General features: G+C 41.0%; 1 protein-coding gene across 1 annotated transcript in view; it reads right to left on the reverse strand.

Moving 5' to 3' along the window:
• PECR (peroxisomal trans-2-enoyl-CoA reductase) overlaps positions 1–14,613 on the reverse strand; it is a 43,147-nt gene that overhangs the window by 27,756 nt on the left and 778 nt on the right. The window contains exon 2 of the mRNA XM_004033177.5: positions 134–267. Within this exon, the coding sequence (XP_004033225.1) occupies positions 134–267 (134 nt within the window). The remainder of the gene's footprint in view (positions 1–133; positions 268–14,613) is intronic.

Genomic DNA, 14,613 nt, shown 5'->3' on the forward strand with positions numbered 1-14,613 from the left:
TTTCACAGCCTCTGCTTCTAGTGAGCCTCATCTAAGACAGCTACAATAGGAGAACCTGAAGCATAGCCAGGTTTAAGAAACACTACTGCAAATTACAGTGAATGAATAAATGATACAGATATATCTCCATTACCTCCTCCTCGTTCCGGATGTTGCATTGTATGGGAATGACTCGTGCCTGCTTTGTGGGAGGTAGGTTGGCCTGCAGTTCATCTGCAGCAGACTTCAATCTCTCCAACTTACGGGATGCAATGACCACATTACTCCCTGAGGAGAAACAGCCAGAGAACAAATAAATATGCCTTCATGGGATGCAATGACCACATTACACCTTGAAAAGTAAACCGCCAGGGAACAAATAAATATGCCTTCATGAGTTGTCCAAATTCCAACAATAATAATATTGAAAAAATATATCATGTGTTCCATTTTTTAAAGTATTTTTTATTTTAGAGTCAAGGTCTCACCCTGTTGCTCAGGCTAGAGTGCAGTGGCTTGATCATAGCTCACTGTAACCTTGAACTTCTCCCGGGCTAAAGCAATCCTCCCACCTGGCCTCCCAAAGTTCTGGGACTATAGGCACAAGTCACTGCACCTGGCCATGCGTGTTCCTATGTCTTAAAAAAAGGCTGAATTAGGATTTTTGCTTCTGGACAAGATGGAGTAGCAGAAACTGAATTTGCCCTCCATCCTGAAATAACTAAAAAATTGGACAAAATATATGAAACGATGGTTTTCTGGCACTGGACATCCAGTAGCACTGGATGGTCATCTCTGGGACAGTGAAATCAAACATGAGCCCTTGGATTGCCCCAGCTTGCTGCCTGGAGAAAGGTTCTACACTGCAGCAAGGGAGGGGAACACATTCAGAGACCAAAGTCTCCCTGGTGGAAGAGATGAAGTTGGGAGTCTAGGGAGCCAAGGCAGTGAGATTGCCCAGGGGATAGGGAGAAAAGATATACAGAGAGCGAGAACTCCAGAGATCTGCAGAGTCTCTCTGGAATCTTCACCTGAGTACCGATCAATGCTTGGGAATAAACCAAAGAGGAAAGAACTACCAAAAATGGGCAGGGAGATCAAATCCTGGCACTCACACAGCACTGGGAATGGTTAGTGTGCCCACCAGAAAAAAACCTTTCACGGGGCATTCAGTAAAATATGCAGAAGCAGATGGCTTCCGCAGTGAAGCAAAATTCACCACAGACTAAAGGCTGCTCAGATCAAGCCTTTTTTAGAGTATCAAATTGTTTTCAAGTGACTGTATCCCAGAACAAAGCTCAAGAATATATACATATTTTTTCTTTTTTTTTTTTTTTGAGACGGAGTCTCGCTCTGTCGCCAGACTGGGGTGCAGTGGCATGATCTCAGCTCACTGCAACCTCCACCTCCCAGGTTCAAGTGATTCTCCTGCCTCAGCCCCCCAAGTAGCTGTGACTACAGGCGTGCACCACCAGGCCTGGCTAATTTTTGTATTTTTAGTAGAGATGGGGTTTCACCACGTTGGCCAGGATGGTCTCTATCTCTTGCGCCGAAGAATATTTATAAGAATATAAAAATAGCCAACATCCATCAAGGTCAAATTCAGTATCTGGCATCCAACAAAAAGAACTACCAGGCATGCCAAGGAACAGGAAAATAGCAGCACATAATTAGGAGAAAAGTCAATTAATAAAAACAGACCCAGGCCGGACGCAGTGGCTCACACCTGTAATCCCAGCACTTTGGGAGGCTGAGGCGGGCCGATCATGAGGTCAGGAGTTTGAGACCAGCCTGACCAACATGGTGAAACCCTCTCTACTAAAAACACAAAAAGTAGCCAGTCCTGGTGGCATGTGCCTGTAATCTCAGCTACTCAGGAGGCTGAGGCAGGATAATTGCTTGAACCTGGGAGGCAGATGTTACAGGAGCTGAGATCACCCCACTGCACTCCAGCCTGAGTGACAGAGCAAGACTCCATATCAAAAAAAAAAAAAAAAAACAGGAACCAGAAATGACACTGATGATATAATTAAATAGACCAGTGATGAAGAGAAAAATCTTAAAAGCAGCCAGAGAAAAACAACACATTAAGTATAGAACAAGAAAGATAAAGACTTCTTTCAGAAACAATGCAAGCCAGAAGACACTGAAACATCTTTACGGTACGGAAAGCAATGAAAAAGATGGTGAACCTAGAAATCTTGACCCAGTGAAAATATCTCTCAAAAATGATGGCAAAATAAAGACTTTTTCACACATATGAAAGCTGGAAGAATTCATCAAGGTGATCTGCACTACAAAAAAGATGAAAGGAAGTCCTTCAAGTAGAAGGAAAATGATGCCAGATAAAAATCTAAAAATATACAGAAGAAGAAAGAGAATTAACAATGGTTCGTGTGTTTGTTTTTGAGACAGGGTCTTACTCTGTTGCCTAGGCTGGTGTGCAGTGGCGATCTTGGCACACTGCAGCCTTGACCTTCCGGGATCCACTGATCGTCCCACCCCAGCCTCCCGAGTAGCTGGGACCACAGACATACACCACCATATCTGGCCAATTTTTTTTTTTTTTTTTTTTTTTTTTAGTAGAGATGAGGTCTATGTTGCAGAAATAGTAATTATGTGAGTAAATATAAAGACTTTTCTTCTTTCTATTCAGATCTCTTTAAAAGTAATGATGGTTCAAAGCAAAAATAATAACAATGTATTATAAGATTTATAACATATGTAGAAATAAAATGATTCCCTCCTTCTCCTTGAGAATAATAGCACAATGGCTAAGAAGGGAAAATGGAAGTAGAGACGGTCCTTCTTTTGCTCTGCTCTAATATGCTGATTTCAGTTAGCTTAGCTTAAAGACACCAGTCTCTCAACAACATGGTTCAAATTTCAATAACCATGGTACATTAACTGTAACTGCATAAAATGCAAACTTTACTGCTAGCTTTTCAACCCACAAATCATAAATAACAGATGCACATCAAGATCAGTGATTAATCATGTCATTTCTTCCAGCGTCTATCAGTGAATGCCCACTGTGCATCTCTTCTTCAGTTCAGAAGAGCTCAGACAGCAAATAATATAGCTGTGTCACCTCCTGGTCTTTCAACAAGAAACCCAAGTGACATTTTATAAAAACACATGATCTAAGGGGGGACTGGCCAACAAACATGAAAAGTGAGACCAAGAAATGAAAATCTGTAACACTGGAAGCGAAATTAGAATTGCATGTCAGGGGAATTATAAAAGGGGAATGCGTGACACTGCTGCCAGTCTAGAAACTACAGAAAGCCAAAAGATCTTACTGAAGGCAAACTTAACATAATGAGGAAAGTGCCTGTGACAAAGAAGATGAAGATATCCCAGAGGAAGTGATGCCCACAAAAAACTTCAGATTAAAGACACTTTTGGGGCCAGGCATGGTGGCTCACTTCTGTAATCCCAGCACTTTGGGAGGTCGAGGTGGGCGGATCACAAGGTCAGCAGTTCGAGACCAGCTTGACCAACATGGCAAAACCCTGTTTCTATTAAAAATACAAAAATTAGCCAGGTGTGGTGATGGGTGCCTGTAATCCCAGCTCCTCCGGAGGCTGAGGCAGGAAAATTGCTTGAACCCAGGAGGCAGAGGTTGTAGTGGGCTGAGATCGTGCCATTGCACCCCAGCCTGGGTGACAAGAGCAAGACTCTGTCAAAAAAAAAAAAAAGAAACTTTTGGAAATATTTCATGACATCGAAAGTATAAAGAATAAAATGTTGGAAGCTGATCAAAACATAGAAAGGAGTACAATAATTTAACAAGGTACAGAAAAAAATGCTTGCTGTATATCATAAGGTATACAATGAGAAGGCAAGCACTAATCGAATGACTCGACACACTTTTCACATGAAAATAAAACAGTTTAATTTTCAATACTGAGGTTTTTAAATTTTTTTTTAACTGACAAATAACTATACATCTATGGGGTAAAATGTGATATTTTGATATATAAATATATTGTGGAATGATGAAATCAGGCTAATGTATCTATCACCTCTTATCATTTCTTTGAGGTAAGAACATTCTAAATCCACTATTCTCGCTATTTTGAAATACACAATGCATTACTAACTATAGCCATCATGCTGTGCAATAGTTCATCAGAACTTATTCCTCCTGTCTAAATGAAACTTCGTACTCCTTGACCAACATCTCCCCAGTGAAACTGGTCTACTTTTATTATTTTTTTCATTTCCCTCTGTGGCAGACTGCCATGGTTACTACTTAAGACCGTCACTACAACAGTTACCACTGTTACTACTTACTATTTGAGACGGTCATTACGAGACTGAACGAAGGAGGATGAACGCAGAAATGAAAACTTAAAAGAAACTGTTTTAAAGGAAGGGGACAGGGGAAGAAGAAGAGGGTTCCCTGCTTCTACTGAGCAAAGGCAGCAACCTTGAGCTCCTACGGCCTTTTGTATTTATTGGGTAGAAAGAGCAGGGAGGAGGAGGTAACATTTGGTCATCTGCTTAACTGATCACAGGTTCACATTATTGCTAACAGGCTTCAGATGTACCTCATCACAAGAAACACTTGCGCCTGGGTCGTGACTGCCCTCAGCATTCCTTCAAGGGTGGCAGACGTAGTTTGTCAGTTTGCCAACATTCTGCATTTATGAGAACAGTTTGCTGTTTGCTCATATACCCTCCAGCGGTATACTGAGTTGATCACGACCCTCACTCTTTCAGCCTGCAACATCTCTCCCTTTTTGTTTTTGAATTAATTGAGACAGGCAATTGCAAAATGTGCAGCCTTGGTGGTTCATTCCGTCTTCGCATTCAGCTCATACTGGGGGAACCGGGCCCATGGTTGGGATCCATGGGTCCCTCTAGTCTCCCGTTCTGTGGTCGCACACACCTTGAGGGCACCCACACAGTTTGTTCATCTCCTGCAAAAACGCAAGCGTACCCTCATCCCCACGTCAGTAAATCTACCAAAACAGAAGCAAAGGCTTTTGTGGCTGTGGCCAGGAGGCATGCCGTTGCCAAAGCATCTGCTCCACAAGCTGTAACTCAGCTTCTGCCTCTTTGGTTAATTACCATGGGGTAAACTTCTCATTGATAAGGAGAGGCAGGCTCTCTCTGATTAACAGAAGGCACATGGAAAGCAAATTGAAGCTCATCCTTCTCGTGCAACAGTATAGCAAAAAAAAAAAAAAAAATCATTAAGCCTTCAATTTGTACTGTACAGGTGGGTCCATTAAATGTTATGGGTTGTGATAGATAAATCTCTCTCCTAGTTGTACTTTCAAATCCTTGATTCCCTCGCTTCTCCCTTCGTGGAGAAGGGTGCAACTTACAGGGAACAAGCAATAGTTGTGCAATATATTCTCCTGGTTCAAAAACCCAAAGTTCTTGTGACATTACCACTACTTGAATTTCCTCTTCACAATCAAAGTCAACAACTCCTGGGGCTACAGTAACGCCCTGCAAGTTAAGATGACTTTTGCCAAAAACTCTCTATTTGTCTCTATTTAACTCTACCTCTATTACTATTTATCCCTACTTATCTCTATTTGTCCCTGCAGGCCTCTTTAGGTCCCTTCAGGTCTCTGTCCCTGAAAGTCCCGTTTGGGCGCCACTTTGACAAAAATTTTTGAAGGTCATGAAATAATTGTACTTTTTCCCATTGACTATTTTTGCTTTGAATGGTTTCAGCTTGCATGATCATTGTTACAATGCCACAATGCCATGCAAAAGCAAAGACTACCTATGAACTGTTAAGTGGTTCTTTTACATATATATTTTAAAGATGAGGTCTCACTGTGTTGCCCAGGCTGGATTGCAGTGGTTTTTCAGTCTTAAATTCTATGTGAGGCGATACAGTTATAGGCTGTTGTCACCCTAATACAGCATTTCACTGTATCATAATTACCTGTTAATTTAACAGTCTGCTCCACTCACTGTCATCCCCTGGGAGGTAGGGACCCTGTAATTGCTCTATTTGTTAGGCTAACACACAGTCCAACATATACAGGTGGAATAAATAAAGTTCACAAAGGCACAGAGTACAAAGGCTCTCCATTTGGCCTGAACTATTTTAGTTGCATAAGATAAGCTAGCTACTGCATATGAAAATAAGGCACTTTATTTCTTATCTTTATAGATGTAGGGGGGACAAGTGTAGTTTTGTTACATGGGGCTTTTAGTGTATCCATCACCTGAATAGTGGCCACTGTACCCAACAGGTGATTTTTCAACCCTCACTCCCCTGCTTCTACCCTCCTACCTTTTAGAGTCTCCAATGTCTGTTATTCTACTCCGTATGTCCATGTGTACCCACTCTTTAGCTCCCACTTATAAGTGAGAACATGCACCATTTGACCTTGTTTCTGAATTATTTTAGTTAGGATAAAGGCCTCCAGTTCTATCCATGTTCCTGCAAAAGACAAGATTTCATTCTTTTTCATGGCTGAGTAGTATTCCATGGTATATATAACATATTTTCTTTATCCAATCATCCATTGATGGACACTTAGGTTGATTCTTAACTTGCTACTATGAATAGTGCTGTGATAAACATACTAGAGCAGGTGTCTTCTTCATATAGTGATTTATTTTCCTTTGTACATACCCAGTAGTGGGTTTGCTGAATTGAATGGCAATTCTATTTTTAATTCTTTGAGAAATCTCCATACTGTTTTCCATAGAGCTTGTACAAAACAAGACAATTTAAAAAACTATGTTTAAAGTTTAGGTTATAATTTAGTAAACTAAAAATGGTAACAACTTTTGGAAATTCTCGTGTGCAATCTGAGGGTTTTATAAAGCAAAAATTGGAAAGATTCACCATGAGTTCCTTGTAAGCCTTGCCTAACTTTAAAATGGAATTTAATTTATCAAAATATATAATGTTCAACAAAAACATAAGTTATACTGTTAGGAGAAGCTTACCCCTTTCTCCTTTTGTTTCCAGGAGGGCCCTCTTCTCCCAGCAGGAAAAATAACTGAAACACAGTCACGCACCCCATAACAATGTTTTGGTCAATGATAGACCACATGTATGGCAGTGGCCTCATAAGATTAAAGTGGAAGTTAAACATTCTTATCATCCAGTGGTGCTGTAGCCACTGTAATGTCATAGCTGCAATTACTTTATTTTTTTATAAATTTAGTTTAGCCTGTGTGTACAGTGTTTATAAATTCTACAATAGTAAACAATAATGTCTTAGGCCTTCACATTCACTTATCACTCCCTCACTAACTCACCCAGAGCAACTTCCAGTCCCATAAGCTCCTGTGTCCTATACAGTGCTCTATACAGGTGTACCATTTTTTATCTTTTATACCATATTTTTACTATATCTTTTGTATGTTTAGATATGTTTAGACCACAGATATTTACCTTTGTGTTACTATTTCCTGCAGCATTCAGCATAGTAACCTGCCGTACAGGTTTGGAGCCTAGAAGCAATAGGCTATTGACCATATAGCCCAGGTATATAGTAGGCTATACCATCTAGGTTTGCCTACCACTCTATAATGTTCACACTATGATGAAATCACTTAAGGATGTATTTCTCAGAAGATTTCCCTGTGTTAAGTGACACATGACTGTAAATACTTCTAGACTAATCCAACACTCAGTTAGGTTTCTGTCACTTAGGAGAAATAGCTGAGCTGATCAGTGAGATGGAAAGGAGAGAAATAAGCACCCCAGGACAAGCCACCACTTCCTCCACCCACTTCTTTCTTTGATATTTCTGCCTTCAACATACACATTTTTTGCTGTAGTTCCCAGAGTAGGGCATAGGCTCTATAGGGCAGGGATGAAAAACTTTACCTAGGCTGGGTGCAGTGGCTCATGCCTGTAATCCCAACACTTTGGGAGGCCAAGGCCGGTGGATCGCTTGTGTTCAGGACTTCAAGACCAGCCTGGGCATCATGGTGAAACCCCACCTCTACTAAAAATACAAAAAAATTAGCTGAGCATGGAGGCACACGCCTGTAATCCCAGCTACTCAGCCACGAGAATTGCTTGAACCTGGGGGCAGAGGTTGCAGCGAGGCAAGATTGTGCCTGGGTGACAGAGTGAGACTGTGTCAAGAAAGAAAAGAAAGAAAGAGAGAGAAAGAAAGAAAAAAAGAAAGGAAGGAAGGAAAGAAGGAAGGGAGAGAGAGAGAGAAAACAAGAACACCAAGGTGATTAATGCCTAACTTTGTCCAAGACCTCGAGTAAAAAATATGTTGAGAATATAAATAGGATGATTCACATGGATTATCTAAATAGAAGTTTACTAAATTATAACTAGTTACTATCTGAAACCTCAAGACTTCAAGACAGTTGTCTGCTACAAGTAAAGATGCACTGAAATACAACTTTACAAGTCCATTTACTTTCACTGCTAGAACTTTCCACTATAGACAAACTTGAACTAGGGTGCAAACGTATTACAGGGAAAAACAATGCAATGCTGGGTAAAATAAAAACCTAAATGGCCATTCAGGAAATGGTTAAATAAGTTATTACAGATCCACACAATGGAATACTACGCAGCTTTAAAATGAATGAGATATGACTACAATACTACCATTGAAAAACACAAGATATGGGCCAGGCGTGGTGACTCATGCCTGTAATCCCAGCAATTTGGGAGGCTAAGGTTGGAGAGTCGCTTGTGGTGAGTTCAAGACCATCCTGGGTGAGACCTTGTCTCTAAAAAAATTTTTTTATTGCCAAACATTGTGGCACATGCCTATAGTTTAGATACTTGGGAGGTTGAGGCAGGAGAATCATTTGAGACAGGAGTTCGAGGCTGCAGTGAGCTATGATGACACTACTGTACTCTAGCCTGGGTGACAGAGCAAGATCCGGTCTCTAAAAAAAAAAACAAAACAAAGAAAAAACAAGATATTTAAGTAGGAAAAAAAACCATTACAGAGCAGTAAGAATACTGTGATCCCAATTTTGTAGAAAACAAAATATATATACGTGTGTATACATGCGCACATTAAATTTGTAGAAAATCACCAGGAAGGGAATTTAGAAAAAGGGCAGAATGGGTAAAGCTTATTTTTTTCTTTTATACACTTCTATACTGTTTTAATTTATTGCAAACCTCTTATGCTACCTTATAATAAACTAGAAAAATATTATATATAATCCTTGCCTTTCATGCTAAATCATTTCAATAGACTTTATTTTTGTTTATATGTAGCTAGAGAGATGCAGAAAGCTCAACTGACCTGCTTAGAATAGGTATAGAAGTAGCTTGTGGATAAGGAGTTCTTTCAACATCAGAGGCTTGTAGCCCCAGTATGCTGCGTTCCTGCTTAGGCTGATACTGATCCCTTTCCATCTTCAACTCAGAATACTACATTTATTCAGCACCTTCTTGGTCCCTGGTGTTGGTAACAGGCCAGTTAGACTAGACTAGAGCAAGAAAAAATGTTGTCTTGGGTCATAATTTCCACCGGCATTTCCTAATTGCATTTTATCTACCATACCTAATTTATGTTCTACTGTAGTAACAGAAAGTGAATGATTAACTTGAAGATAAAAATAAATATCTGATATGAATTCAACTTGATGATGCTAGGTTTTCCTTGATGAAATCAGGTTTCCCTCTGCCTAACAGCACCTGTCAAAGGTATAAAGGAGATCTAATTCTGCCTACAATATCCTGCTTTTGTGAGCTAAAGCTTTCTGTGTCCTCTCAGAAAAAGGAAAAGTCAAAATCCCGTGGAAGTGAAAGACATTGTTATATAAACCCAAATTGAGCAAAAAAGAAAATGTTAGCCAATTTTTTTCTTTTCTTTTCTTTTGAGATGGAATCTCACTCTGTCACGCAGGCCAGATTGCAGTGGCGTGATCTCGGCTCACTGCAACCTCTGCCTTCCGAGTTCAAGCGATTCTCATGTCTCAGCCTTCCAAGTAGCTGGGACTACAAGCATGTGCCATGCCACCACATGTGCCACAATGTTTGGAAACAGAGTCAAGCAAAGATTTTCATGCAAGGATGTAGTCTTGAGAAGTGAAAAAATGGAAATTACCTAAAAATCCAATATGAGGGAAATAGTTAAATCAATAACAATGAAATATACATGCTTCCATTTAAATATCTTGCTATTGTTCCTGGTGGAGTGGCTCACGCCTGTAATTCCAGCACTTTGAGAGGCCGAGGCCGGCAGATAACCTGAGGTCAGGAGTTCGAGACCAGCCTGGCCAACATAGTAAAACTCCACCTCTACTAAAAATACAAAAATTAGCCAGGCATGGTGGCACACACCTGTAGTCCCAGCTACGTGGGAGGCTGAGGCACAAGAATCACTTGAACCTGGGAGGCAGAGGTTGCAGTGAGCTGCTGTCAAGCCACTGTACTGCAGCCTGGGCAACAAAGCAAGATTCCATCTCAATAAATAAATAAATATCTTGCTATTGAAGACCTACTTGGAGAAATGCATACCATATTATTGGGAAAAATAGAATTCTAAACCTAACAGCATTCCAATTTTACTTTTTTTTTTTTGAGATGGAGTTTCGCTCTTGTTGCCCAGGCTGGAGTGCAATGGCACCATTTCGGCTCACTGCAACCTCCACCTCCCGGGTTCAAGCGATTCTCCTGCCTCAGCCTCCGAGTAATTGGGATTACACGCACGCACCACCTTGCCTGGCTAATTTTGTATTTTTAGTAGAGATGGGGTTTCTATATGTTGGTCAGGCTGATCTCGAACTCCCAACCTCAGGTGGCCGCCCACCTCGGCCTCCCAAAGTGCTGGGATTACAGGCATGAGCCATCGCGCCTGGCCCAATTTTACTTTTAATAAAAAATATTTGCCGGGGTGCCGTGGCTCACGCCTGTAATCCCAGCACTTTGGGAGGCCAAGGCGGGTGGAGCACAAGGTCAGGAGATCGAGACCATCCTGGCTAACACGGTGAAACCCCGTCTCTACTAAAAATACAAAAAATTAGCCGGGTGTGGTGGTGGGCGCCTGTAGTCCCAGCTACTTGGGAGGCCGAGGCAGGAGAATGGCTTGAACCCGGGAGGCGGAGCTTGCAGTGAGCCAAGATCGCGCCACCGCACTCCAGCCTGGGTGACAGAGCAAGACCTCCATCTCAAAAAAAAATACATGCAGGGCCAGGCACAGTGGCTCACGCCTGTAATCCCAGCACTTTGGGAGGCCGAGGCGGGCAGAGCACAAGGTCAAGAGTTCGAGACTAGCCTGGGCAAACATGGTGAAACCTTGTCTCTACTAAGAATACAAAAATTAGCCAGGCATGGTGGCATGTGCCTGTAATCCCAGCTACTCAGGAGGCTGAGGCAGGAGAATCGCTTGAACCTGGGAGGCAGAGGTTGCAGTGAGCCAAGATCGTGCCACTGTACTCCAGCCTAGGCTACAGAGCAAGACTCCGTCTCAAAAAAATATATATATATATGGATTATACATGCAAAAATGGACTGGAAGGAAGTTTGTAAGATTTTTAGCCATTTTTCTGAAAATAATGTTAATTATGAGTAATTAAAATTGTCTTCGTCTTTTAAATATTTTTTAATGAACATCTAAATTATCTTTGGTTACCATCTGGCATAGTATGAAGTAAAGAAGAAAACACCTGTATTTTTCGTTAAAAAAAAAAAAAAGCAAATACATCATCATTTTAAAAACCATGTCTCAAAGTTCATGCCAAAAAGACATAGTTCACACCAAAAAAACAAAACCAAAAACAAAAAACAGTGGCCTTCTGACTAGAAAGAAAACTGGAGGCTAGGCGCGGGGCCTCCATGCCTGTAATCCTAGCACTTAGGGAGGCTGAGGCAGGCAGATCACTGGAGGTCCGAGTTCAAGACCAGCCTGGCCAACATGCCAAAACCCCAACTCTAGTAAAAATATAACAATGTCGTGGAAATAGCCATTAATTCTGGCATAAAAAAATAAAGAGGAAAAAGTAATTATAAAAATGATTTTTATGGCCAGGCCCAGTGGCTCACAGCACTTTGGGAGGTCAAGGGAGATGGATCATAAGGTCAGGAGTTCAAGACCAGCCTGGCCAACGTGGTGAAACCCCATCTCTATTAAAAATACTGCTCAGGAGGCTGAGGCAGAGAATTGCTTGAACCCTTGAACCTGGGAGGTGGAGGTTGCAGTGAGCCGAGATTGCGCCACTGCACTCCAGCCTGGGCAACAGAGCGAAACTCCATCTCAAAAAAAAAAAAAAAAAAAAAAAGATTTTTAATATTCTTTCACTGAAGGAAATCCATTTCCAATACAACAAAATAATTGTGTATATATATCTGTAAGTATATGATGTCTTTTTCTCAAAAGACACACCACCACTTTCATCAGAATCTCAGACAGATTCATGTCTTCCAAAAGAGTACAAGACCAATGTCCTAATGTTTTAGTTTGTGGTGAGAAAAATACAGCCTATCACCTTATTCCAGGGGTGTAGTTTTCGGCCAATGCACATTTATGCAACAGGATGAAAGTTCAAATAGCACACTTACGCAACAGGATGAAAGTTCAAATACATAAAAATCTATTAAAAATCCTTCAGAGTGTACTAGGGTCCTACGAATCTGCGGAGAAGCCTAGTATCTGACCTATGCATGAATTGATAACTGATTCTGATTTTCTTACAGATTTTCCTGAAAGAGGATAGAGCTTGGTGTTGAGAATAAACTGGGCAGTAATGGTGATGAGGTTACATCATGGCCTTACTAGGAAATGTTTTTGCTTTTTTTTTTTTAACTAAAAACACAGATTTTTTTTTTTAGTTCATACTATGCCAGATGTTGGAAACACAGTCATAACCAAACATAATTTAGATGTTCATTAAAAAATATTTAAAAGACGACAATTTTAATTACTCATAATTAACATTATTTTCAGAAAAATGGCTAAAAATCTTATAAACTTCCTTCCAGTCCATTTTTGCATATGTAATACCTTTTTTTTCTGAGACTGAGTCTTGCTCTGTCGCCCAGGCTGGAGTGCAGCGGCACAGTCTTGGCTCACTGAAACCTCTGCCTCCCGGGTTCATGCCATTCTCCTGCCTCAGCCTCCTGAGTAGCTGGGATTACAGGCACACGCCACCATGCCTGGCTAATTTTTGTATTCTTAGTAGAGACGAGGTTTCACCGTGTTTGCCCAGGCTGGTCTCGAACTCTTGACCTTGTGCTCCGCCCGCCTCGGCCTCCCAAAGTGCTGGGATTACAGGCGTGAGCCACCGTGCCCGGCCCTGCATGTATATTTTTTATTAAAAGTAAAATTGGGCCGGGCACGGTGGCTTATGCTTGTAATCCCAGTACTTTGGGAGGCCGAGGCGGGTGGATCACCTGAGGTCGGGAGTTGGAGACCAGCCTGACCAACATATAGAAACCCCGTCTCTACTAAAAATACAAAATTAGCCTAGCGAGGTAGTGCGTGCCTGTAATCCCAACTACTCGGGAAGCTGAGGCAGGAGAATCGCTTGAACCCAGGAGGCGGAGGTTGCAGTGACCCAAGATGGCGCCATTGCACTCCAGCCTGGGCAACAAGAGCGAAACTCCATCTCAAAAAAAAAAAAAAGTAAAATTGGAATGCTATTACGTTTAGAATTCTACCTTTCCCAATAATATGGTATGCATTTCTCCAAGTAAGTCTTCAATAGCAAGATATTTATTTATTTATTGAGATGGAATCTTGCTTTGTTGCCCAGGCTGCAGTGCAGTGGCTTGACAGCAGCTCACTGCAACCTCTGCCTCCCAGGTTCAAGTGATTCTTGTGCCTCAGCCTCCCACGTAGCTGGGACTACAGGTATGTGCCACCATGCCTGGCTAATTTTTGTATTTTTAGTAGAGGTGGAGTTTTACTGTGTTGGCCAGGCTGGTCTCAAACTCCTGACCTCAGGTTATCTGCCGGCCTCGGCCTCTCAAAGTGCTGGAATTACAGGCGTGAGCCACTGCGCCAGGACCAATAGCAAGATATTTAAATGGAAGCATTATATTTCATTGTTATTGATTTAACTATTTTCCTTATATTGGATTTTAGGTAATTCCCATTTTTTCACTACTCAAGACTACATCCTTGCATGAAAATCTTTGCTTGACTCTGTTTCCTTAAATTCCTGAAAAAAGAATTACTGTCATAGAGCATAAATATTGTGAAGGTTTTTGGATCTTTTTTTCCAAATTGCCCTCCAGAAAGTTTGTAATAGTTTACATTCCTGCCTTCTCATTCCTGCATCAACACTTTAATTTTTCCCAACATTTCAAAATTTTGTTAGAAAAGTTAAATCTTACTATTTCATATTTTATTACCAATAAAGTTGATTATTTTTTCATATGTTTCTTGCCTGTCTGTAGTTCTTCTTTTGGAACGCTTAGTCCATACCATTAGTCTAATTTTTCTATCAGTGTGTTGGATTTTTTATTTCTAAGAGCTCTTCATGTATAAGGCTGTTGGCCGAATCTAGTGGCTCAGCCTGTAATCCCAAAACTTTAGGACTCAGAGGCAAGGCAGGAGGATCCCTTGAACCCAGGTGTTCGAGACCAGCATGGACAAGAGAGTGAGGCCCTATCTCAAAACCAACAAACAATTTATCTTATGTTGCAAATATTTTTCTTCATATGCCTTTAAACTTTATATATTTTTTTAATTCAATGAGGATTTACAC

The sequence above is a fragment of the Gorilla gorilla genome, chromosome 11 (genome assembly GCF_029281585.2).
Source record: "Gorilla gorilla gorilla isolate KB3781 chromosome 11, NHGRI_mGorGor1-v2.1_pri, whole genome shotgun sequence".
Taxonomy (NCBI): domain Eukaryota; kingdom Metazoa; phylum Chordata; class Mammalia; order Primates; family Hominidae; genus Gorilla; species Gorilla gorilla.